Source organism: Strix uralensis, chromosome 3 (genome assembly GCF_047716275.1).
Source record: "Strix uralensis isolate ZFMK-TIS-50842 chromosome 3, bStrUra1, whole genome shotgun sequence".
Classification (NCBI taxonomy): Eukaryota; Metazoa; Chordata; class Aves; order Strigiformes; family Strigidae; genus Strix; species Strix uralensis.
This window is the reverse complement of record NC_133974.1, coordinates 65,348,381-65,374,966: the sequence shown is the minus strand read 5'-3', so window position 1 is coordinate 65,374,966 and position 26,586 is coordinate 65,348,381. Positions and strand designations below refer to the sequence as shown.

Below are 26,586 nucleotides of genomic sequence, written 5' to 3'. Positions count from 1 at the left end.
CGCAAAAGCTGCTGCAGTAAAGTACCGCTGCTACGCGATCTCCTTCCTGGTGCGCGGGAGCATCGGGCGCAAATGCCGCTTGATGGTGATCCGCTGGCTGGGCTCCGCTGTACAGACAAGCCCTTCCAAGCAACTCTTGTGGATGGATGCGCACCCCGCCCGACAGGTAACCAGGCAGCGGCCGGGGGGCCCCGACCCCTCGGATCGCTCTTCGGGGAGGGAGAGGATAAAAGGCGACAGCTTTTAATCGTGGCGGAGCGGGAGGAGATTAGAGCTGCTGCCGGCGGGGCACGGAGCCCCCGGCCGTGGGACGGAGTTGGGGGTGGAGGAGAGACACACGACGACGTAGGGCAGGGCCACGCCGCTCCCCCGGGACACAGGCCCGGAGGCGGCCTGCGGGCCACCATCAGCGCCGCGGGCCGCCATCTTCCTTGCGGACGGCTACCCAAAACCAAGATGGCGCCGGGGCGGTGAGCAGTGCCGGTGTTTCCCCGCCCAGAGCGGAAGTGACGCACCCGCGGCGGCGGCAGCCGCCCCCCGCTCTGTATGGTGGTTTTTTCTTTTTCCCTTTGGGCCCCGCGTCTCGTCCTCCGGCGAGACGGGAAATGGCCGCCGAGCCGCGATAAGGAGCGGGGCCGCCGGGAGTTCCGCTCGCTAGGTGAGGAAGGGGCGGAGGTGAAGAGGCGGCGGGGAGGGTTTGCGGGACGGTGGCGTGCGTAGCCGTGGCCGAGCCAGCCCCGGGGTGGCGGGCGGGGGTGTGTGTGTGTGTGTGTGTAAGATGGCGGGGGGAGTCTGAGGGGGAGCCGGCCTCCCCCCATCTCCCCTGCGCCGCCCTTCCGCGGCGCTCGCGTCCCCCGCGCGCCGTCGCCCCTCCCGCCTCCCCTCCCCCCGCGGCCGCGCGGTGCCCGCGCGCCGCGCCGTCCCGCCCTTCCCCGCCGCGTGACCTCGGCGCTCCGCAGCCATTATCCTCGTCGCCACCCCCCTCCCCGCGCTGGCCGCGCCAGCTCCGGGGCGACGGGCCCGATCGCTCCCCCCGGGGAGGGGCCGGGCAGCCGCTGCCGCCGCTTCTTGCGGGAGTCGCGCCGAGCCGGCGTCGCTCCTCCCTGGGCCTGGACGGCGCCTCGGGGAGCGAAGGTAGAGAGCGAAGGGGCGGCGGGAGGCGGCCGCGGAGCTGCCTTGGGCTGGTTCGCGGCTTCTGGGAGCCTGGCGGGGGGGCGCGCAGAATGGGCGGCCTGCCCCGTTGGGCCTCCACCCCGGCCCACCTGCGTTTGCAGTCTTTCCGCCCTCCCTGTGGGAGATAAGCCCGAGGGGATCGCCGTGCAGCACTGTTTATAGGAATATAAAATCTCCCCGTTATCCTCGCGGGTGTGACTCTAAGGAGGGAAACCGTGCTGGGGTGAAAGGATGCTGCCCGGTATTGGATCAGCCTTTACGCTCCTTAGAGGAACTTCCCTTCGGGCATGACTGCGGTTCAAGTGCTTGTGCCTTAAACTCTGCTCCTGCTTCCCTCCCTGCGCGTTAACTGTTTAGAAATGCCCGCAGAAGCCGGTGAGGGGCAGGAGTCGGTTTGATGCGCCTTGCTGAAAGGGGCTATTTTATTCCCGTTGTTGATCATACTGGAGTATATAACCTTCGCTGGATCTTGTCTTTTATTTCTCGTTCGCTTTGTAAACCCCCTACTTTTCGCCCTTAATTTTTTTAATGAAAATCAGATTCTTGTTTTTTGTGTCATGGTGATCCTTTACCAAGTCAGTGCAACTTGTCCCTTGTTTATCTCTGAGATCAAAGTTTTACCTTAACAGTAGCGGTTAAATTTTACTACAGAAAGACCCGGGGGCATACAAAACAAAGGAACTCTTGACACTGCAAGTAGTCACTGCTTGAGTAATGTTTGGTTTATTATAAATATATAAAAATGTTCCTTAGAATAGTTGTTCTTAGTGTGGGAAGGATTGATTAAAAAGCGTGCGGTTCCAGGAAAGTGCTGTCTAGCAGTTGTCTTTCTCCTCCTTTCTCCTGTTTCTCCTCTTGGATAATCTCATTGCTTTAGACAAAGTGGGGAGAATAAGATGGGGTAAAGGCTCTGGCTCCGAGACATAGTCCAAGCATGCAGCTTCTTGTGACGGGGAGGGTAGGAATTGCTTCCTCCCACTCGTCCCTTTTGATGTTGAGTGACAGGCTGTGCTGAATGGCAGGAAGAGGTTTGATGTGTTACATACGTATCAGTACTTGGGGCGTGACTGCCTCTCCTGAGCATTGGCTCCTTGACTTGAGCAAGGCTTTAGTGGGCCTGGCTGTGTGAAGCAATTCATCAGGTGGAGGCTGTGGCTGAGGGGATCTTTCTTGGGGGAAATGGGGGGGAGCACGTACTGTGGGGAAGGGCCTGTTGCCATTGGGGATGAAGAAAACGCGGAGTGGTTGTAGGAATTTAGAAAGGGTCAGCAGGGAGCTGTCGTTTGGAGCTAGAGTGCAGGTATTTGGGTGGATTGGGTTTGGGCTGGTTGTCAAGGAGAGATTGTGCTGTAGGGGTTTGAGGAATGCCAGAGAACATTTGGGGTTTGTTTACAAGTAGTGAAGATAGGGGAAGGAAACTACTGAAGAAAGTAAGCCTTGGGGTACTGTATTCAGTTTATCTGTGTGAGAGTTTTTCCCAAAGGTGGTCTGAAAAAGTGCATTGCTGTCTTGTTCATTGCTGTCATGGCATTGGCCTCCGTGCAGCCTTGTGGTAAATGGGATCTGGGAGGTGATGTGGCTGAAATGTCAGCTTTGTCTTCATCCAGAGTAGTTTTCTTCTGGATCAGTTCACTGCTCCAGCTCACCGAGCCCCTGTATGAATATCAGTCTTGGAACAGATGAGGGAGGGAAGATAGCCTTTTCTGCAGCAGCATGCTTATAGAAACCACTGTGTAAGGGCATATGAAAACACAACACAAACAAAAAAATGACAAGAATGGCTATCCAAAACAACGTGTATCCAAAAGCATGCTAATTCTTTTTTGTGTATTGACAAAATTTTTAGGAATAGTCACTTTGATTTCTGTGTTTTTTTAGTTAGAGGAGAAACATGCTTTTGTTTGCCAATAGTATTACATAAAAGAACAGCTACCAATCATATGATAGTTTTGCAGGGCTGATCTTGCTGTTATTAGGATGCTGTTTTTTGACTTAATTTGCAAATATTTTATATTGTTTTCTATGAAGAAATTAATGAATTAAGAAAAAAGCTTTTTTATTTGTTTTACTGTTCCTGGTGAATTTTCATGCTCTAATTCTTATGTGAGTATGTTTTGTGTTTGCAACTGTGGAGATAATATAAAGATTAATATTGTATAGCAAGAATATAAAATAGGGGGGAAATATCCTTCCCAGCTCTTATTAATACATTCCAAGATAGTTAGGGCAAATTTTCTATGGTATTTTAGTATTTGTAAGACTGTAGTCATTGATGGATCTGAGTGGTATGGGTTTACAGTCACTAATGAAATGCATTCTATTCTTATTTGTGATGTGCTGCTGTTAAAATAAAGGTGGGAGGGAGGGGGAGAGGTAAAGAATGGATAAGAAAGCATGGCAGATGTACAAGCATTGAATACCGATGCCTTTACACTACTGTCTCAGTAAGACTGATCTTCTTTAATTCAGTGTGTGTATTATGAGGCAATATTACAAATTCTGTGGGATTTCTTCAAGACTGCCCTATCCCCTTTTGTTTTGTCCTGGTTGTAGAATCTTCATTTCTTTTGAAGCCTGAATCTCTGAATGAAAATGTGTTTTGGCAACGGCTTGTGAATTACTTTAACAAGATTTTGGCTTAAATCTTTCTGACAGCTTTCAAGTAATGCTTCAAGTAATGCAAGAGAAATGTAGACTACTAAATAACTATAACTGAAGGATAGCTAAAATAATGAAGCTAAGAGGAAGCAGTGTTTTGCTAGTGTAAGTGGGGATAACTGTCCTAAAATGTCTTCAGAAACTTCCACGTGCTATAGAACTTTTAAAATGGCTTAACAGATATGTTTGTGTACTCTGAGAAAGCTTTAACATCAGTGGTGTGGTAAAGAATCTTAAAAATAATGTTTAAAAGTAATTGAAAACAGTTTTCTTTGTTTTCCATTTTTTTCTTTGAAACATAGCAAATCTTAAGTGACATTTACTTCCTCATTATTGTGTTGCTTGTGGTGGCATGAGCCTGATTCTGTTGTGTATCTTGTATTTGCTTGATGGTTACACTTGCTGGCTGAGACTGATTTAAGACACCCAAAGATCCTGCTGTTAAGTTGTTAAAAAACTAATCTTGAATTTCTCTTTGGATATGAATGTGACTCAGTATCTGACAGGTAGTGGACTATCGTTTTTTTAAAAATGTCTAGGTTTCTGTATTAAGGTTTGGTTGTTTGGGTTTGGGGGGGGCTGTGTGTGTGTTTTTAAATTCTTTTTTTTTTTTTAAAGCTGCTTGCAAGTACTGTTAAAAAGCTTAACTTTCAAGTTGTTGCTGATGGCTTTGCCAAGCTACTTTTAGGGAAGCTTTGGAATTGCAGGGCTACCAAAAGAAGCAGTCCTGTCTGGCTGCTATTGCAGCTTCCCTGTCTTGGCCCAAAAGTTTGTGAGGCCGTGTCATGAACCGTATTGGAAAAATCATTTGTATTGAGACTAATCCAGGTGGTCCATACGTTTTCTGATCTAATTCACTATGTGAGTGCAGAAATACTTGTTCTGGTATAAGGGAGAAGATCGTCAGGAACGTCAGGAAACAAAGGATAGGGGAGATTGGACTGTTTCTTTAAACTAGCAGTGCCAGCTTATTCTGTTTTAAAGTACTGTGGAGCTGCAGCACCTTCCTTTGTAATATCCCCATTTTTTAGCACAGGAGTGAAATGGTTGAGAGCCAAGCATCTTTTCCCATGTTTAGGGTAGAAAGCAAGGGAAAAAGAAGCCTGAGTTGCAGAAAGAATGTGGATTACAGCCCTGGTGTTTCAGGCGTAGACCATGTTCCTAGCAGTCATGGTCCTCTCTTGAAAGTGTGTGGTGTTAGTGATGACATCTTGTGTCGCATTCTTAATATGCATCTTTGGCGGACTCTGGGTCTCTTCTGAGACAAGTCTGGAGATGAGCTTCGTGCACTGAAGTGAGAGGGGCAGCTTGTCTTTTTGATTTAGTGATGGATGTTGTGTAGCAACATATGATGCTTAACACCTCTTTTTCGTTGCCCTTTACCACTCCTGACCTAACCTGACATGGTGTAGCCACTACAAACTGACAGTGAGCATGAAAGTCTACAGGAGGAGGCTGTGGGTGATTTTATTTGGTACCGTGAAACGGTATTTTGTAGTTGTGATGCTTTCAGAGGAATGTGTACTTTTTTCACAAAAAAGCATATAGAAGCTTACTGTTACGAAGGAGCTGTTTTCCTACATATTTCTGTATCTACCACTATTGTTCTCTAAATTAGCTTTAATAGAGGTTGATCAAATTTTAGACTTGCATATTGTGAGAATATTTACACAGACAAACATTTATTCAAAAAATAGCTATGCGGTCTTTTCACTTCTGTTCTGAAGTATGAGCATTGTTTGGAAAAGGGGGTTTTGTGTGTCAACCTTTTATCTATTACAATTAAATGGAAACAAAAGCTGCAAATAGTTGAAGTTTTTTTAATTCAATATTTAAAGTTTTCTATTCAACTCTAAGAGTTTCTATTCAAAACTCTTCTTTTAAAATGTTATATCCATACTTTTCTTAAAAAAAAAATAGGGAGAAGGGTAGCAAATATATTTTAGTTGTCAGGGTTGGACATGGTATATCCAATGGCTGTTTCAAAAAAAGAACGTGTGGCTGCTTCTCACCTTGCCATTTACTAGAAAAGATTCCTAAAACTGTGGAAGTGACTGCTAGAGTTTGAGCTTTAGTAATTTAAGATCCTGTCTTCTGCCTAGAGTTTTTAAAGGTGAAGCAAATATCTTGTTCTATATCCCCAGGATCTAAAGACTTATCTAAATTAGGATTTTGGATTTCAGCTAACACTAACAGATTGTTTTTAGAAGTCAGAAGTAGAGATGATTTATTGATGTAAAATCTTGGACTGAACTTCAACCATTTAGCTGAAGTTTGTGTTACTTTTTCTGTACAAGACTTCTGAATGCCTTAACCTTTGCTAGCTAATATCATCTCGCCTTTTGTCTAGACAAGATCTGAAATGGTCCGATACACTACTGTCCTCCTTCAGAGACTCATGCTTGCTGATGATGAGAAGTAAAAACTTAATCTTATTAAAGCATATATTTTGTAGAAATTGGAAATATCTTGGTCACTACTAGTGAATGGTAAGTGGACTTTTGAAAGCGGTGTTTATGAACACAAGTGCTACATTTCTTTTAGATGAAGAAAACATTGAAAACATCTGTGAACAAGTGTGGAAGTGTCATTTAGGAGCAGTGGATGTCTTATGGCTTTGGCTTTAATGAATAATTTATCGAGATGTAGAATTTCTGGAAGATCCATCCTGTCTCTGTTGAATTGGGACAAAATTCCAAGTTGCTTGGGTGGAATTGGAAAGTTTGCTTAATGTTTAGTTAGACTACAAATGTATACATAGTTTTAAGGCTTTGAGGTAAAGAAAAGATGAGGCCAGTGAAAAGTTCATACTTCTGAGGCTGGTTTCATTATTACAATTATGCTTTGTTTCTGTATGCCTGTAAAAACATTTTTGAAGAAGGAGATATTGATTATTTAGGTAAACTCATACGATGCATTTTAATGTATGCATTTTAAACAAGAAGGTATAACAGAGTAATGCTTGTATAAATGTTGCAGAAGAAACTTAAAGATAAAGCTTTCACTGTCCTAAGTCCTCATCCTAGTTTTTTGGTTTTGTGGCTTTTGTTTTTGTTTTTTTTTTTTTTCCCCAGAAAAGATAGCTCCAATCAGGTGCAAAGCTGTAGGTTAGAGTTCAGACTGGTCTAACAGTTAGCCATTGTCCTTTTTATTCCTTCCTCCTGACTGCATGCTTCTCTTTCCCCCGTAATTCAGCTCTGGCACTTGTTTGGCCCTTCATTAAGCCAGTTTGATAACCTAGCCTTATGAAAGTGATTTCTGGGTATGAAATCCTGCTCGTTGAAGGACCCAAAGGGTGTCTGTGCTGGTGTGAAGGTGAGGATACAGCCCTGTAAGCAAGGCTGAAGGAGTGATCATGTATGGAAGGGGAGTAGGATTTGCCCCTTGGCAGTGACTAGCTGTTGAGCTGCTCCAGTCTTAACATGTGGCTTCACTGAGTCCAAGAGTAAATTTGCCATATCTTACGTGTTGTCTTCTCATGATAAACAGATTAATGTTTGAACCCATTTAAGCAAAAAGTATTACCTTCCCTTTAGTAAAAATTCATGTCTTTGACAGTCTTTTTTTCTGTTCTATAGGGAACAGTATTGTTGAAAGCACAAATAGAGAGTGTTGAAATAATTGCTTCATTGGCACCAACTAACGGTTTGAGGTAAGATTAACTTAACTCTATTTTTAAATGTTCTGATTGAACCCAACCATTTAAAATGAGAATTGATTTTGTTTTCCTAAAATTTAGGCTTGCAATAAGAAACTACAATATATAAAAGTTTCTGAAATGAGTGTATCTCTTGTAAAGGTCAGCTATCATACAGTGTATATGTACTTGTCATACATAGAATGCAAATGTATACATGCTATTGTTGAATACAGGGAAAATCAAATTTCCTTTAAGCTGAGATTAGGTTGTATTATAAACATACTGTACATCTGAAGATTGGTCAGAAAATTACTTGTAATAGCAAAAAACCAGAGGGTTCTTTGTTACTCTTTCGAAAATGATATGCTTCATGTCTTACAACAGTTTAAAAACTCTGAATTTATGTTGCCTGTGAGTAGATGAACATAAAAGATTATAAGCCATTTTCTGTGAGTTTAATTGAACACAATGAATTAGAAACCATCTTCTGAGTATAGGTTATGTAAATTTGCTTTTTAATGGCAGGAGCCAATAAAAGACAGGATTCAATATATTCTTCTTCAAGGTAAATAATTTTTTCTCAGTTAAATGGAAAGCTAGTTTGGTTAAATTTTTTTTTTTTTTGCTGGGTTAGTTTCAGATGAGTTTACATTTCTTTGGGGCCATGCAAACTCTTGTGCTACTGTGGTGGGGAAATATGGGGCAGGAGGGACCAGTTGGTAGGGGAAAGGTTGGTCTGCTTTTTTTTCAGGGGGGTTATTTTATATGTGTCTAAAATCTCTGAAATTTCATTAACTTTAAATTAAGCTCTATTGCTGTTTATTTGTCTTTACATAATTGAAATATCACCCAGGTAACAAGAAAGATTATATAAAGTACCTTGTGACAGAGAGTGCTTGTTGTGTTGAGCTTGTATTTTCAATACAATAATTTTAGGCTTCATGCTTGTTTGTAGTACAAAAGCTAAATGTTTGATTTTTCCATTTTTGTTTTAATTATTATTAAACAATGATGATGATAGGTATTGAGCATACAAAGGCCTGAAAATGTGGAGTTATTTGTTCACAGTTTATGTTCAGGTTGTCTAATGTGATACCTTTTTTTTTTTAAAGCTGAGCAGTTTCAAAAGAAAATGGTAATGGGTCAAAGCTTTTATTAAATTGGGGATTTTTAGCCACTGATCTGAAAAGGAAAAGGTGTGTATTTTTTTTGTGGTTAGCACTAAGTAATTCTAAATATTTATTATGACTGTACATAAGAAGAAATGATAGTTTCTTGTGAGTTTATTTTCTTTTAGGACTCACTGCTTCATAATCAATTGTAGTTTTCATAGATTAATTTGGGCTGAAGAATGTTGAATTCTGTTGCAAGCTATATTATTTAACTAGTTTTTAAAATCTTTAAGCTGGCCATACATTTTACATGTAGTTTAAAAGGCAAAGTTAACCTAAAAAGATGCAGGGTGGGCATATTGACTGGTGGAAAATCGGATCAGAGTGATTAGCTTTAGTACATGTGGTAAGAGAAATAATATCCTTGGCTCAACCAACAACTGCTGGACAGAATACTTCAGGGCTTTTTCTTTGCTTATGTAAAAGGTACATTGTAGGGGACTGTAAAGTCTTTCCAGAGAAGGATGGGTGCATTGGAAATGCAAGGATACTGTAAACCACACAAATGGCAAGAATTTTGTTTAAAATGTGTAATTGTCCAGATTTATGTTATTTCTTGCCTTAATTTGCAGAAATGTGTTTTTTTTCCTGTTACTTCCTCTCTCCTTTTACAGGATCAGTTTGCAATTAGATCTGAAAAATCTTTTACTGCTTACTATTTCAGACAAACCATGTGCCCTGTAGATTTGTTGAATTATTTAAAGTGTGATTGAGCTTTTAATTTACTAATAAATGTACTCATATTGTCTTCAAAGTTCTTTTGTTTAGGAAATGCTATACGTCTTTCTAATATTCTCATTTTAGTATATAAAAATTTTGTTCGTTTATATGGACTCTAAATAGTTGCTTCCTTTTTTTTCCCCCCCATCCCCTCACTGCTTTTCCTTTTGGGAAGGAGTATACCTACTGGGAAAAATGGGTCGATCTAACTCTAGATCACATTCTTCAAGATCAAAGTCCAGATCTCAGTCCAGCTCTAGGTCAAGATCCAGATCACATTCTAGAAAAAAGAGATACAGGTAAATTGATGCCTTACTGCATGAAAAGTTGGTTTAGTATATTAGTTTTTATTTGGAAATTATTTTTCAGTTGCATGATGCTGTGACAAAAGTGAGCCTGGAATCTTATTTCATGTTAGTCATTAGGTAAATTCTGCTTTCAATGTAATTTCTGTTACTTTGATTGTTTAATACTTGGATGTTTTTCCTCTTGTCCTGTATCTCAAGATAATTTCAGAATGCTAATGTTTTTTTGTGATTTGTGGCTTGTTTGATTCTCCACTCCCCCTTCACATGTTTTCTTTGTCCAGTCCCTTTCCCTGTGATTTGTTCTGTATTCCTCATGCACCTTTTCAGATCTGGAGTAACTTAAGGCTTCAGCAGATAAGCTTTGCTATATCTTGTCTTCTTAGTTGCCTCCAGCCTTTTCCTCATCTTTCCTGCTAGTGCACATTACCCTCTCCCAAAAAGAGGTGGCTGAATTGAATGTTTACTGCCTCATCAGCTGCTGTCCACGGGCTGACATACTAAACTGGGGGGCCATGTAACTTTGAGTTCCAGGCTGTGAACCGTGGTGGCTGAGGAACTGAATGCCATGCTCCAGAGTGGTGATATGATAATCTCTAATAAAATGACAGGGCAGGCCCGTGAAGCTGGTAATGTCTTAATCATGTGATGCTGAAGTCTGAGTTTCACAGGCCGTAGAAGTATAGACATGTTTATTATAATCCTTTGAGACAGAAGTAATAAATAAAGATAGATTGTAGAAGTTACTTTAAGACTGTTAGTCTGCTTCCTTTACCATTCTGACTGCATTTGAAAAAAAACCTAGCATTTAGTGTCAAGGCATGCTTTTTTATTTCTCCAACTGTCAAATGTTAATGTTTGCCTTTTAATTTTAGTTCTAGGTCTCGGTCAAGGACATATTCACGATCTCGCAGCAGGGATCGTGTTTATTCTAGAGATTATCGCAGAGATTACAGAAATAATAGAGGAATGAGACGTCCCTATGGTTACAGAGGAAGAGGTAGAGGGTATTATCAAGGAGGAGGTGGTAGATACCATCGTGGAGGTTATAGGCCTGTCTGGAACCGAAGACACTCCCGAAGCCCTAGGCGTGGCCGTTCACGTTCCAGAAGTCCAAAACGAAGGTCTGTGTCTTCCCAGAGGTCCCGGAGCAGATCTCGTCGATCTTACAGATCTTCGCGGTCCCCAAGGTCCTCTTCATCTCGTTCTTCATCCCCATACAGCAAATCACCTGTCTCTTCCAAAAGACGTGCGTCTCTGGAAAAGCAGGCAAAGAAAACTGAAGGGGCTCCTTTGCAAGATAGCCCCTTGAAAAATAAGTCACAAGATGAACAGAAAGATACATTTGAACATGACCCATCAGAGTCTCTTGACGATTTTAACAAATCATCAGCAGCTTCTGGCGACATTTGGCCTGGCCTTTCAGCGTATGATAACAGTCCAAGGTCACCCCATAGTCCTTCTATTGCCACCCCACCTAGTCAGAGTTCATCTTGCTCTGATGCCCCTTTGCTTAGCACAGCTCACTCAGCAAAGGACACACCTCAACATTCCCATTCCATTCAGCATAGTCCCGAGAGGTCTGGCTCTGGTTCTCTTGGAAATGGTTCTAGTCGTTATAGTCCTTCTCAGAATAGCCCATTGCATCATATCCCTTCGAGAAGAAGCCCTGCAAAGACAATCCCATCACAGAGCGCTCCCCGTGAGGAGACTCGAGTGCGGTCGTTTTATCCTGAGGGTGGCGAACAGGAAACTGCAAAAGGTGGAAAGTTTATGAAAAGGTAAGAATTAAATTATAAGCCTAATGTTACCTCTTAAAATGCTGTCCATTATAGAGTTTTGACAAGATCATCACCGTACCCTGGAAAATGCAGTATGGAATAATGTGGAGTAGATACTACTAATTTTGTTCTGGTTGGAATTGACCTTGAAGCGTATGCCTTTTCCTCCTAAGATGCTTCAAGTGCTTGGCTGTTGGCTAGTGGAGATAGAGATGTGTATCCTTGAGGAAAAATCAGTTTGTGCTTTTCCTTTACGGTGTATTTCCTTATACTCCATTTACTGTTTAAAAAAATCTTAATTGGAATACTGCATCAGACTTGCTTGTTTAATAGTGAATTCTGTTCAGGTATTTTAAAATTTTAATGCTTCGTGTGGTTTGAAATGCAAATTTTCTGGGGGTCTAAATATGCAGATGATACAATGATTTCTTTGTTAACATAAACAGCATTGATTGCTAATTGTGTGGTGCAGTGTAATGACTTGCATTACTTAGGAAAGAGGGTAGGTCTTGATATTCTTGGAACATAGTTCTGTTGATGTGAAGGACAACATACTTAAAGTTGAATGTGTGTTTTCCAATTAACGTAAAATTCTTCAGTGTGCTCTTAAAGTGTTTCATATAGTAGTAATTTTTTTAAAAGTTGTAAAAAATCTTGCTGACACTAGACTGTTCCTATCTAATGTGACGTGTACTTCAGTGGATTTCTTATAAAATTAATTATAGAACAAAGCTGTGACTATGCTATATAGGCTTGACTGTAGGCTTTTAAATGAATTTGTCCAGTTAGTGATTTATTGTGTAAAACCACACTGCTTAGAAGATCAAAAATACGACTTCCCCTGTGTTAGATGTATTGGAGTTGGTGAATGTAATAGGACCTGTGTGAAAATAGTGTGTACATAAGGCAGTGGCCGAAATAATTAATTGGTAAGTGTATTTCTGTGTCTATGAGAGCTGCCTTCTAAAGGTTCCCTGCTTGTACACGATAGTGAATGCATTAAGCCTGTGTCAGATTTTGGAATTCTCTTAGGAATGTTTGGGATCTTGAAAATAATTACCTTTTTTTTTTATGGTATTCCTTTAAGTTTTTCACTAAAAGAAGTACAAAAATGAACTGCAGTCTGAATTACCAAATTTCATGTGAATTTGATGGAAAAAATGACTGATGTAAGAGAATGCAAAACTGGGTACCAATTAAGAAAGAACAACCTAAACCACTAGCGCTTTTATAAACTCAAGCAGAGAATTTCTAGGTGTTCTACAGAAAGGCATTATATTCTTCAGATGCCTCCAGTAGTACATAAATGACACTGGGTACAGTGTTAATGGTCTGCGAAGTGTTGCATGCTAAAGTTGAATTGCCTAGAGGAATGTGTTTTCTTCTTGGTGTGAGATTGACACAAAAGAGGAATGCAAGTGAACTGGAATGAATGCAATCCAGAGTTACCAGTCTCTTCTTTGCTATCCACAGGTACACAGATGAAGAGTCTAGAGTATACCTGCTTGATAGGGGTAATACCAGGGAGAAGGAGGCCCAGAAGGAGAGAGGATCAGAAAAAGGGAGGACAGAGGGAGAAAGGGAATGGGAGGAACAGGAAACTTTAGATTTTTTCGTTGATAAAGAGACTGGGAAAGAAAAGTTTAATGACTCTGAAGGGGAGGACACAGAGGAGACAGAGGATTACAGACAGTTCAGAAAGTCTGTCCTGGCAGATCAGGGTAAAAATTTTCCTACTGCATCTCACCGGAATGCTGAGGAGGAAGGAACCAAATACAAATCTAAAATATCAATCAAGGGCAATAGAGAGAGCGATGGATTTAGAGATGAGAAAAGTTATAAGCTTAAAGAGACTGGCTATGTAGTGGAAAGGCCTAGTGCAACAAAAGATAAGCACAAGGAAGAAGACAAGAGTTCTGAGAGACTAATGATGAAGAAAGAAACTCAGTCACCTGAGCAGGTAAAGTCTGAAAAGCTCAAAGAACTCTTTGATTACAGTCCCCCTCTACACAAGAATCTGGATGCGAGAGAAAAATCCACCTTCAGAGAGGAGAGCCCACTTAGGATCAAAATGATAGCCAGTGACTCCCATCGTCCTGAAGTTAAACTCAAAATGGCACCGGTACCTCTTGATGATTCCAATAGGTAAATTATTCCACTTTACAGTGCGGTTCTCCACCTGCTTGCAGTGTCATTCATCTTTATTTAAACTAGTGGTTTCTTTTTGTGTGTCTCTCTTTTTTTCTTTTTTTTTTTTTTGTTGTTGATGCATTTTAGACCTGCTTCCTTGACTAAAGACAGGCTGCTTGCTAGCACACTTGTCCATTCCGTCAAGAAGGAGCAAGAATTCCGATCCATCTTTGACCACATTAAGTTGCCACAGGCCAGCAAAAGCACGTCAGAGTCATTTATTCAGCACATTGTGTCGTTGGTTCATCATGTCAAAGGTATGTATTCAGTTTATCGTACCGAATACACGTCTGACAACTTCATTTCAGCCTGTTTGCTATCTCTAGTACAGGAAGATTTCAGCCCTCTTTTAATGTTGATTTAGTCAGACTTTCTTCCTTTTGAGCTACACATAAAAATAATTAGAAGAATAATAGCCACAGAAACTGGTATAAAAAACCCCCAAGCAGCATGGAGGATAATAGCATTTATACTATGTTTTGGGATAAATTTTTGAGCCTAAGTAGCATATAAAGTTTAAATTCTTGCAGTGTAGTGTAAACATACTACATTAGTCAATCTTTTCTTACTTAGTTTTATTTTAATGGTGTTAACATACAGTTTAATATTAAAGTGGTGCAGTGTGGATTGACAGGTGTCTTTTGAACTGTAAATACAGTGGCATTCCTTTTGGAGCACCCTAGAGCTCATTTACAGGTTCTTATTAGAAGGGGTTTTTTGTCTCAATAAGATTTAAGAAAAATTGTGCTCTAAATGGTACTAAAATACAGAGATACTTAATTTTATTCCTATTTGACAGTATTGTAAGTGCTGGAGCCAGGAATTTCACTTACAGGAACTTGGCAGTGGCTAAATAAACCTCCATTAAGTGAATTGCACACTAATCGTTTTCTTTTTTTAACATAATTTCTTTAATTCAACAGCAGTGGCTGTTGCTTACAATAAACACACAAAAAACCCCAACCAACCACCACTAACAAAAAACCCCACCAAAACCCAAACCCAGACCATCAAAGCAGATATGAACCTAAATGAAATACATGTTCTGTCAAAGTTTTCTGATGGAAAAATAGATAATTCCTTAAAATCCAGTGAGGATATCTGGAGAGTTCTTTAGATGCTTTTTTCCATAGCATTTACTTTTATGTCACTGGGCTACTGTTTTGTTCTTGTGTTTAATGTAGTGAGATAATATGGAAGAATTTGCTGGTGAAAATAATTTTGCTGTATCATCATACAAAGGGGGAATGTGAAAATGTTTAATTAGGTGACCACTTTCAGTGGTGTGTCTGTAAGCATTGTTTTTTAAGATGCTTTAGCTTCTAAAATTGCAAAGATTTGTGTGCCAGAAGTATGTGCTAAGGTTCTGTTAAGAGTCTCGTTTTATTGGCAAAATTCAGATTGCTAAGGCCAGATGATTTCCTGCATTTTGAATTACTTATAAAGAAGAAAGTAATAGTCAACAATAATAAATAATGATAATGTGTTGAAAAAAATTCTTATTGGGACACCTGTGTAGAGTATAACAATTCGTTGTGAAAGTATCTATTTTATTGATATGTAAAGAGATCTAAGGCTTAGTTCAATGAGAACTTTTGTAAGTTTTTGCTTATACGGTACCTATGTAGGCTGTAGGTGAACTAATATTCCTGAAACTCTCACATGTTGATCACAGAATAGACTGTTTTTCTGTAAATTTTTGTATGTTAAAGAAATACCTGGTAAATGTAACAGCTTAGCAGCCTATCTGGTCAAGTTATTAGAAAATGTACAGTTACAGTTGTTTTTGAAAGCAGAATCTCTCTTTAAGTTTCAAATTTACTGTGGTCTATGATCAGATTTTAGTAACTCTTTTGACAAATTGAAGTTATGTTCATTATTGGTGTGATGCGACCAGTCTGAACAGCTCTTTATTAATGTAGAGCTGAAAATGCCCAGTGATGTTTTCTTTTTCATTGTAACTAGGTCCTGGAATGTGTTTTCAAATGGCAAAATCCATGTTACAAAAGTAAAATAGCTGTTGAAAGATACAGATGCCAAACAGGCAAAGTTGAACCTTCTGTCTTCCTGGCAAAAATGGCATAAAAACAGAGTTGCTAGCTCAAATTCCTGTGTTTGATGGAATTATGATTGAGGCACTACCCTTGTAGTGGCCGTTTCAAGTTTTAATGGTTGGTTATGAGACAAATACTGGATGCCGGGCGGTAAGTTGATACAGATGTATGTTGACCTGTTAAGCGGATAGCTTGCTTCATATGTAACATTTCATAGCTCATGACTTTATGTATTTCTATATTACATTTAAACACATTTGTTGAGCTGGTTTAAAAACTGAGTTTTGCTGTTGCTAATTTAACTGTCTCTGAAGGAAAGAGAAAATTTGTCAGAGAAGTTGTCAAGTTTGCCAAGATGCCAGATGCTTAAGTGAATTTATTTATATATAGGTGTGTTAATTGTCTTGGATTGTTTATCATCACAACTTCAAATCAAGAAATTGTATTCCTTTAAGAAATGACTTGTTAGGTCATTCATGTAGTTATTGAAGCATATGTTGCTTAAGTGTTTTCACTGAATTAACTCTTATTTTAAAAATGTTAAAGATGAGACGAATAGTAAAATGTACTTATTGCAAGTATTCATGACTCAGAGTAACTTCATTTTCTCTTACGGGCAAAGTATAAAATAACTTAAGAAATTGCTCCTTTCTCTTTCATGAGAGGAAAATGTCATTGAAAATGAGCAAGTCTAATCAGTAAATGATGCTTGAGTTAGATGTAAGACAGTCATGGCATAGTTATAAGTAGACTTGCAGCGATGCTGTGCACTGTTACGTTGTTTGGGTTACAGAATATGTAAAAATAGGGAAAACACCACATTTGCTTGTCCTGATAGATTTATTGAAAATACTGTGGTTTTTGCCTGCTACTTGCCTTTCTGTCAGGAGTAGAATACCTGTCAGTTGAATTAAACTAATGAAACAGTGTTTTTCTATTGTAACCAACAGAGCAATACTTCAAGTCAGCTGGAATGACCCTAAATGAGAGATTCACTGCATATCAAAAAGCTACTGAAGAACACTGCACACGGCAAAAGAGCCCAGAAATACATAGGTATATGTTAACTGCATATGTAGATGCTTTGTGTTTCAAATAATGTCTGCTAATATTTCTTTTGAGAACCCCAAATACTTTTTCTAATCTGTATGGAGTAATTTGTCAATTTCTGTGTAAATACAAAATACCAAAAAAGCCCACCAAAATCCCTTTCTGTAAAAGAGAACTCATCTGAGCCAAGTCTGGCTTCATCTGTGATTTTTGTAGCAGATGTCTTCTCTACCTGTGTATCTCATTTAGGATATATTTACTTTTCTCACATGCAGTGCTCAAATATTGAGGGGCATATGTTTTGAAGATGAAAAGAAACCCTGTACATGCATCTTTATTCTTCAGTGTGAAATGTTCCATCTCATACTACTTTAGTTTTTGTGTGTGTTAATTTACATCAGTTTTTTGAAAAATCTGAGATCCTGAAAGGTAAGAGGGTAGGCATGCAGACGTAGTTTCTGGTCATTTGCTATAGTTTTATGATGCAGTGTACTATATTTGTGTTGCATGTGAGGACGTGTTATCTCCATATTCAGTATCCAACTTTACAAGTTTTCTTGACTGTTAAGTATTTTTGACTTTACAGCCAACTATCATAGTGTTGATGATTTCTTGGGGGGGGGGGGGGGGGTGTGGATCTTCAACTGGCTGCATATGTTTTGAAATAACTCATTAAACATTTTTTGTATCTTCAAAATGTGAAAATGTATGTACAAAATGTGAAAAATCAAACTACCTGTTTTCTGAATTTGTGTTTTTAGTGTACTTCACACAGAACAGAACCTAAGTTTTTAAGTCTGCTTCTCTATTCTGATGGTGGGGCTTTATAAGCAAAAAGGTGGTTCTGCTGCCAAAATGCCTTGTTTCTCAGTTTTCTATTGAAATGTCTGAGGCCATTAACAGTCACATACACATATGGCAAGACACTGCTTTTATTTTACATTTAGGAGGATTGACATCTCTCCAAGTACCCTGAGGAAGCATACTCGTTTAGCAGGTGAAGAGAGAGTCTTTAAAGAAGAAGGTCAAAAAGTAGGTTCTAAGTAAACATCCTATCTGCATTTCTAAACTTAATTTATTGTGTTTACCTTTAAATCTGAATTTCAACTTTGTGTTTGTATGTAGAAATACAAAAAAAATTTGTATTTATTGTGTCTGGAGTACTTGCATTTAGAACAGTATTTTTTTTTCCCCTTCAAGTAAAACATGTCACCAAGAAGCCAGTTTATGTAGCATGATTTTGCTGTGTTGATAATGTGGTATATAAGGTCAAGTCTTCTCCCACCTTTCCTTTCTTCTTGGACATTTCTTGATCAATTTTGTTGGCGCTAAGCTGCCCAAGGACAAAGATTAGAAGGGGGGAAAAAGAAAAAATACGGATGTGGTCAGTGAGTAGTATGGTTGAATTGCAGAGGTCCTTGTGCTCTGTTAAAAACAGTTTGCCAGAAGAAATTAATACTTAAACATCCTCCCAAACCATGTGTAATGGTCTATCTGCATCAAAAAATGGATATCCCATTGGCTTGATGGGAATGCTTGTCTGAAACTGAAATTCTTAGCTGTTTTTTTCCCAGATCTAGCCATTGCATGTAAAGGGCGTTCACTTAAAGTCAATTTGTGTGCTGAAGAGTTTGTTGAAAAATACGTAAATTCTTTTTGCTTTTTTGAAAACTGATGCACAACTTGCTTTTTCATTCAGACTGTCTTCTGGATGTTTTATTTCAAAATTTTGTTCCAAAATATATATTTGTTTACAGGGAGATAAAAAATTAAGGTGCGATTCTGCTGATCTTCGGCATGACATTGACCGACGTAGAAAAGAGCGAAGTAAAGAGCGAGGAGACTCAAAGGGTTCCAGGGAATCCAGTGGGTCAAGAAAGCAGGAGAAAACTCCAAAAGATTACAAGGATTACAAATCTTACAAAGATGACAGGTAAATATTTGAAGTCCTTATATAGGTTTTTAGCTTCTAATTAGCCTTTTGTAATTGTAAGCTTAATTGCTTTCAATTTTCAATGTATAATGGAACATTTAAATTTAAACAATTAAAATTATTTGTTTTACAGCAAATATGTATTATCTGTCTTTTACACGGCTTATGGTGGATGAGGACAAAAACTTTGGAATAGCAAGCTAACACTGAAAAAAAAAATGACAAATTAATCTGTCCTATTATCCAGGCTACATCAGGAGGTTGGACTTCAATGCAGTACATTTCTATAAACAGTTTGTGTAAGAACTTTGGTTCGTTATGCTTGATTCCGCACTTTTTCAACTCATAACACCCAGAGTATGAGAATCTTACTGATACTTAGGTTTTAACATGGGTGAGAAGGGGAATTTTTATTTTTTTCTAAAGCCAGTGGGCTGTTCTTAAGAAAAAAATGTTAGCATATCTCAGTGGATACTGTGTAGCAGTGGTAAGAGTTACTTCAGGTATGACCTTCCTTTGACTAGAATATTAAAATCTTGTAAAATCGGGTCAAATTAGTACCACTATGGGGTTACTAAAAGTCTTGCCGTAGGAATTTTTTTTCCTGCTTTGTACTGGATATACAATGAATACTTACTTATGCTTCCTGTCTCCCACTTACTTCCTGACTTTGGTATCCACATTATCTTCCACTGGCTAATTCCATACAGCCGTCTACATAGGGAAGCCCACACCATATCTTCTGAACAGTGTGCAAACTGAACTATGTAAAGTTACTGTAAAACTTTGCCGTGAGGGTTTTCTTCCCTTCAACTTCTCGTTTATTGCCTCAGAAGAAAGGCAGATCTTAAAAGTAACAGAATTTCTTCATGGCATCAAAACCTAGAAAAACTGTATTTGCAGTTTGCAGACTGCTGCTTTCCAACTCACTAGCAGTAATGTACATTTAGTGCATTTAAATGTGTAAGAGGAGGCTGGAAAGTGGAACTATATTTCACCTTAACATCTGAAATACGTAACATGTATGTGACTTTTTAACCAGAAGGGGGATAGTTTTTCATAAAATATAAAGAGACCCTTTTAGTATAGCATGTTACAGATTATCTAGTACTTTTAAAATAGCACACAGTGTATCTTTTTATTTTTCAGTAAACAAAAAAGAGATCAAGACCGTGCTCGGTCCTCTCCATCTTCCTCCCCATCTTCTTCCTCATCCAGTTCTCGAGAAGAAAAGGATTGCAAGAAAGACAGAGATGAAGAGTTCAAAACCCACCATGAACAGAAAGAATACTCTGGTTTTGCAGGAGTCAGCAGGCCAAGAGGCACCTTTGTAAGTTGCTCTCTTCTTCTTCCCCCAAGTTATAAACACTTCACCAATAGTAATAGTATAACAAATAAAATGAGGAAATGTTGCAGTGAATAATGTTAGGCTAGACTTCTTTCATAGCAGTGATTCTCAATGTCATGTACCAAACCTGAAAAGTTGTTTTTTTCCCCAGCACTGCCCAATAGCAGTTAATTGGTGTGTAAATATGCATTAGCATGCTATTGGAGACCCTAGCGTAAGAGTGGGGAAAACGATTTCCTGCTTATTCCTTGCTCTTTTGTAATTGTGGTGATTCCTAACAGGATTTGAATATTTACCTTTCTGTAAAGATTAAATCTTGTGATCTGTTACCTCTTAACTCCCTGCAGCTTCTGTTTTTCCCTGTCATTTTCAGTTTGGTTTTGCCCTTGTGATGCCTGCAACTCGTTAAATAGAGAAGGGCACATAATTAATAACATACATCAACCTTGAAACAGCTGTATTGAGGAGAGGAGATGGTATACTTGTTGTTTTTCAGTGTTTCTTTGGCCTGGACTAGCCACAGTGAGCATGAAAGCTCATTAATTTAGCTCTGGAATGTGTTTTAGCATTGTGATTTGGAAAGTGACACATTGACCACTGTAGTCTTCAGAAAAATCTTAAAGTTAAAAATTCCATGTTAATGATATTACTGATACTTAATTAGGAAATGTAGAAGCATTAGGAAAGACTAGGAATCAATAAAGGAGGCCTTGAAAAGATAAGGAACACTTTAAAACCAAACCAAAAAACCCCTAAACCAAAACAAAACACAGAACAAAAGCAAGTTCCATGTCTGGGTGGGGAAAAATTGTCAAATAGACTTACATAATGGGTAGGAGTAATTTCATACTTTCACAGTAATTCCTTCATGTAGCCTGTACTTGAGACTAAATAATGCTAAAAGGCATTGTTTCGTATAAATGTACATTGAATTGTTTATAGTTGTGTAAAAGAAATTTTGAACCACACATGAGGGTGTCTGAAATGCATGTGGGGTGTGCAACCCTTGTGTTAAGGTTTGAATCTTCCATCTAAAAAACTCTATGTAGAAGAAAATTCAAAGTTCAAAATTTCTAACACTGACAGTGCATAATTTTCTCCTTTCTTGTTATTTTTTTAATACATTTATACTAAGGAACATCTATATGGCATAAATGTATAAATCCTTGAATGGTGTAGGCATCAAATATGGCAATATCAGCTGTATAAGCTAGTGGCACCAAGTTAAACAAAAGTAGGGCTTAATACCCCCTCACCTCTCAAAGAGAATCAGTCGAAGAAAACTTATTAGTAGAAGCCTTACTGCTTTATAAAACCAGATTGTACATATTGTGAAAGAGATGCTACTTTACATAAAACTTAAGTAGATGTGAATTGTAAATTTAATATTCTACTAATTTAACTACTGGTGACTCCCAGTTCTGACTTACGCACTAATAACTGGTTTAATGTTCTTTAAGGACATACATGGTCACACACAGGCTTATTGAATAAACCACGTCTGAACAGGAGAATCTAAATAAGCCAACCTGTTGACTCAAATACTCTCTTTAGGGCTACAGTTTGGATAGTATTGAAACATACAAACTGGCTAGTGTAGGAACGTCTTTGTAATTTAGGCTAATAGTGGCTGCATTTCAGTAAATACTGCTTTGCTTTTGGAGTAAATAAAATGTTGCGGTTGTGAATCCTCCTCAAAGCACAAAGCCCTGATACACTGGGAGAGCGTAGCTTGCTGGATAGGGGAGACTTCACTGTAAGCTAAGCTACCAATTTCATGTTAAATCAGCAATGATTTTTCAGTAGCACTTGCTGATAGACTATAATGTTTAATTCTAGACTTTCTGTACATAAACATCATGAATAGTTTTGGAGTAGGAACACAGAAATAAGAATAAGCAGAATCTTTTAATGACACTGTCATTGGTATCCAGCTCCTAAAGAATTCTGTGTGTAACAGTTCTGTTTAAAAGTTAACTATTTTCTATAGAAAATGTGGTCCTGTCATTTTTGTGATGGTCTTTGCACTAAGTACGCCCATAAAGATAACATCATAATGGATTTTACCTGCTGTATTTCTTTGCCTGAAAGATGACCTGGTGGTGGGAGAGTGCTGATACAGTGTTGAGGAAAGCTCTAGATATTTTTCTTTAAGGGAATCTGATCATAGGACCTAATACCAGGAAATGATGAATTTTTTTTTTCCTCAATCCTGTCATAATTTTATCTCTACATCCTTTTTTTCCCCTCACTGTGGTACTGCTTATTGTGCCCTAATTTTGTAAATGTTTCAAAGCTATTGGAAATAAAGTATGTAGTATTTCCTTTCTTGTATGTTTTTTTAGGTGATAGTCTGTCACTTTACAAGTGATTCTCCAAGCAATTATCTTTTCTTTTTTTGCCTTATTTCTTTTTTCCTACAGTGATTAGATAAGTCTTATGAGCCTTTTATGGATTGTTTTTCAGTCTAATTTCAGAGTAATTTAAAAAATGTCCAGCATAAACTCCGCATTAGAAGTGTTTGGGCTCTGTGGAATTAAGTGTGCATAATACTTCAAGTTAATTATAACTTTTTTGATCTATGTTTATATAACATACTTATTTTTAACAAATTAATTTCCAGTCATGTTTTTGTACAGTTAGTCTGAAGACCCAGTTCTGTGGTTTTAACTAGGCTGTTACAGAAATGGTGTTCTGCAGTAACCGCAGGTTTTAGCAGTCTTACCTTCCCAACCTAACATTTCTTCTCCCCTTGAATGGGGGATATAAACTCTTATTTAATGTTTTCTACATCTAAAGCTAAAAATTTACATGCTGAGGAAACTGTATATTACTACGTAGTGTATTCTGAGTTTTTTCTTTGTTGCTGAGAGACTTTTTAGCCTAACATATTAAAATTCTGTTCATTATAAAGAATATTTAAGACACTATTTTTCACTTCAAGCATTGCTGCTCTGTACAGTACATACTGTTGACTTTTCTGAGTAAAGAATTTACTCATTTGAAACTTAATTTGGCCTAAAGTACATTTCTGAATCTCAGTTCAAAATGTTTGAGTAACACAAAGTGGATATACTTATTTGAAAACTGCAGTTTGTATGTATTTTTAGAATCACTTTCTCATAACTGATACAACTGACTCCGTAAATGACCTCTCTTTTCCCTCTGACAGTTTTCTCCCTCTTTCAGTCTAGTTTTTCTGTTTGTTTTTGTCTGTGAACAGCTTCAGAAGCTTCTTCTGACCTTTTGTTGCAACACAGTGGTTTACTAGCAGTCAAAGGAAATTTCTTTTTGGTGGTTGTGGGTGAATTTATGCCAAGAACTCAAATGTGTTTCAATTAAGTTTCATAGAATCATTATTTCAAAGTGAATGCTTGAATATATTACTTAAGGTAATATGTGAATTTGAAAATGGTTTTACACTTGCAGGTACTGTAATTAAGCACAGAAAGAGCATTTTTTCAGTAATAGAGAACTTGAACTCTTCTTTGTGGTTTTATGTAAATGGATTAAATGACATCTTGGTTAATCAGTTTCGAATTAGGGGCAGAGGAAGAGCCAGAGGAGTCTTTGCTGGAACAAATACTGGTCCCAGCAACTCAAATACTACTTTTCAGAAGAGACCGAAGGAAGAGGAATGGGATCCTGAATATACCCCAAAAAGCAAGAAATACTTCTTGGTGGGTGTGGAGAACTCAATATCTTATGCATGCTTTTGTTTTTTCAAACTTTCTACAAGTGTAGAAGTAGCATGCATGTATGGACAGGGACTTCAGTTACGTAACCATGAGAGTATCGGGGTGGTTGTAGTGCCTGGTTCTGCTTCTCGTGCGTCTTTCCACAGCAGGCTGGCAGTAACTGAGGCCTGCCATGGAATTAATCTCTAAAACTTTCATCAGTGAGTGGGGAAGAAGGCAGACTCAGACTAAAATGATTTTAAACAAATTTTAAACCAAAAAGACTTGTGTTTTCCTGGATTTCATTTGAGCTTTGTCTTAGATTTGTCTAGAAGTCTGCGAAAGTGGAAGATCAGGGAAAGCTAACGGTATCTGTTATTAGCAGTCCTTCTGTTTCTAGTTGAGTAGTGTGATAGCCATAAGAAAATCACCTTAGTTTTGATGCCTTTTTCCTATCTGGATTATGAAAGGAGAACTGTTGATGTAACCACCCAGTAAGTAGTGTAGCATACTGAATATGCAGACTTTCTTCCAGTTGATCTCCTTAGCAATGCAAACTTCTAAGGACATAGTTTCACCATGGAAAAATGCTAAGTAGTGAAGTTAGACATTCTCCTGTAGCATTGTAGTTTGTCACAGATACGTGTCGTGGTTTAACGCCAGCCAGCAGCTAAGCTCCATGCAGCCACTCACTCTCTCCTCCCCCCTCCCAGTAGGATGGGGAGGAAAATCGCGGGGGGGGGAGGGAAGTAAAAATCTTGGGTTGAAATAAGAAAGATAAGAACAGTTTAATAACTAAAATAAAGTATAAGAATAACAATAATAAAATGTAATAAAATTATAATGAAAAGGAATCTCATTTTAAAAAGAGAAATAAACCCAAGAAAAGACAAGTGATGCACAATGCAACTTGTCACCACCTGCTGACCGATGCCTGAGCAGTGATTCATTCACCCCAGCCAGCTCCCCCCGGTTTATATACTGAACATGACATCCTACAGTATGGAATATCCCTTTGGCTAGTTTGGGTCAGCTCTCCTGCCCACGCTCCCTCCCAGCTTCTCGTGCACCTCCTTGCTGGCAGAGCATGGGAGACTGAAAAATCCTTACCTTAGTTGTTGCAAAGTATCCTAAACCCTCAGTGTGTTATCAACATTATTGTCACACTGAATCCAAAACACAGCACTGTATCAGCTACTAGGAATAAAACTTAACTCTATCCCAGCTAACAGGTAATCCAAGAAACAATGCAGTCACAATTTGTATGTTTGTACCAGGAGTTCTCTGTCTCCCCACACATATATAAACTTCTCTGATCTATAAACATAGAAAGAGATGTGATAATCTATTAAGAAATTCTGTGATAGCTAGAACAAATACTGGTAGCTATTGTACTTTTTTCTCATTTCTAAAAATGTTCTTCAATTTAAAAAAAAAAAAGCTGGCCTTTAACTGTTCTTATAATACATAATTGCTAATAAACTGCTCTATATAGGTGTGGTATGTGTTTAATAGTTTAGATTTCTTTCCAAATCACAAGTAAAAAAAAGATGTTGAAGCAAGTGTACCTCACTCTTCTAAATATAAACCACTTTTATATTACATAATTGTCTGTAATGTTCATGCAGTGCATAGAATGATTGTCAGGAGACTTACCCAAACTATGTAAGGCTATATTTGGTAGTAAGATGGAAAACTTAAAGCTAATTAACCAGAGAAACTCAACTGTTTGTTAATGTAGATTTAAACAGTTTAAACTTAATTTGCCCTACATTGCGCAGGTGAAGCAGGGTTTCTGAAAACTGCCTTCCAATTACCTTTCCTTCATAAGTATAAAGAACTACCCATGATAGAGGTCAAAACTAGTGAGTAGTTAGTTCTTCTGACTGAAGATAAGTGACAGATAATTGATTTGTTACTCACAAACATTTGAATAGACCCACAGCTAATAAGGGCTCTTAAAACAATTGCACTGTTGTGGTTTTAGTTACAGCATAATGAATTCTAAGGATATAATTCATCATGTATTCTATAAATTATGACCTGAACTGTTAAAAAGTTACCTTGATTTTTTTCTATGTATAGTATAAATTTGATACAGAGTACTAATATTTAAGGGGTACATTTAAGAGGTGTTCTAACCTCATTCTCTGTCTGGTATTATTGTAGCACGATGACAGAGATGATGGTGTGGATTATTGGGCCAAAAGAGGAAGAGGCCGTGGTACTTTCCAGCGTGGCAGAGGGCGTTTTAACTTCAAAAAGTCAGGTAGCAGTCCAAAGTGGACACATGACAAATATCAAGGGGATGGGATTGTGGAAGATGAAGAAGAAACGATTGAGAATAATGAAGAAAAGGATAGACGCAAAGAGGAAAAGGTAAACAGTTTACTGATTAGACAATTTATCTTTCAGTATCTCAAGTATTTGCATGGGTGTGGGAGGGGATCACTTTAAAAGGTTTGGTTATTAACAGTTTACAACAAGACTGTTTTCTTTCTTTTCCACAGGAATAACCCTGGAAGAAAGTTGTAGCTGAAAGAGCAGCTCTTGCACCACCCACCCAACATTTTTAATATGTTTTTTTGTTGTCAAATGAATGTAAGCATTTTACTTAAATTTTACTGTTGGAAAGTAGTTTAGAGGGATTGTTTTTGTTTTAAGCCTTTAGAAAAAAAAAATCTTGATATAGTAAACTATGTTAATGATCGTACAGGTAGAAAGTAAAATATTTGTAACAACTTTTAAGAAATTTTACTGTTTGTTATATGCAGTGTAATTCTGCTTTGTCCAAATATATGGTCAAGTACAACTCTAAAAGTTTTGATTCTCCCCTATGTCTGTGTTTTATTCTGAAGTAAACTTACAGCTCTGCACACCTGAAA

General features: G+C 38.5%; 2 protein-coding genes across 15 annotated transcripts in view; one reads left to right on the top strand and one right to left on the bottom strand.

The window, feature by feature from the left end:
* Window positions 1-153, bottom strand: part of LOC141940886 (uncharacterized) — a 34,609-nt gene extending 34,456 nt beyond the window's left edge. The window contains exon 1 of the mRNA XM_074862624.1: window positions 26-153. The gene's annotated coding sequence lies outside the window, so the exon portion shown is untranslated. The remainder of the gene's footprint in view (window positions 1-25) is intronic.
* BCLAF1 (BCL2 associated transcription factor 1) lies at window positions 37-26,586 on the top strand. 14 transcript variants are annotated; one of them, XM_074862606.1, is made up of 14 exons: window positions 37-166; window positions 7,410-7,483; window positions 8,584-8,667; window positions 9,539-9,662; window positions 10,544-11,449; window positions 12,923-13,594; window positions 13,727-13,896; window positions 16,644-16,749; window positions 17,691-17,775; window positions 18,501-18,676; window positions 19,826-20,006; window positions 23,558-23,704; window positions 25,871-26,080; window positions 26,212-26,586. In XM_074862606.1, the coding sequence occupies exons 4-14, from the start codon at window positions 9,559-9,561 to the stop codon at window positions 26,215-26,217; spliced, it is 2,763 nt and encodes a 920-aa protein (XP_074718707.1). In that variant the 5' UTR covers window positions 37-166; window positions 7,410-7,483; window positions 8,584-8,667; window positions 9,539-9,558; the 3' UTR covers window positions 26,218-26,586. The 14 variants fall into 14 exon arrangements, 12 of the variants coding, with proteins under 12 accessions (XP_074718707.1, XP_074718712.1, XP_074718714.1 ...); XM_074862611.1 differs by lacking the exon at window positions 8,584-8,667 and adding an exon at window positions 7,997-8,036; XM_074862605.1 differs by lacking the exon at window positions 37-166 and adding an exon at window positions 498-658.

Coding starts and splice junctions, on each gene's coding strand:
- BCLAF1 (XM_074862601.1), top strand. CDS start 9,559: ATGGGTCGATCTAACTCTAGATCACATTCTTCAAGATCAAAGTCCAGA. Junction 16,750..17,690: donor AAGAGCCCAGAAATACATAG/GTATATGTTAAC, acceptor TTTTACATTTAG/GAGGATTGACATCTCTCCAA. Junction 18,677..19,825: donor AAATCTTACAAAGATGACAG/GTAAATATTTGA, acceptor TTTATTTTTCAG/TAAACAAAAAAGAGATCAAG.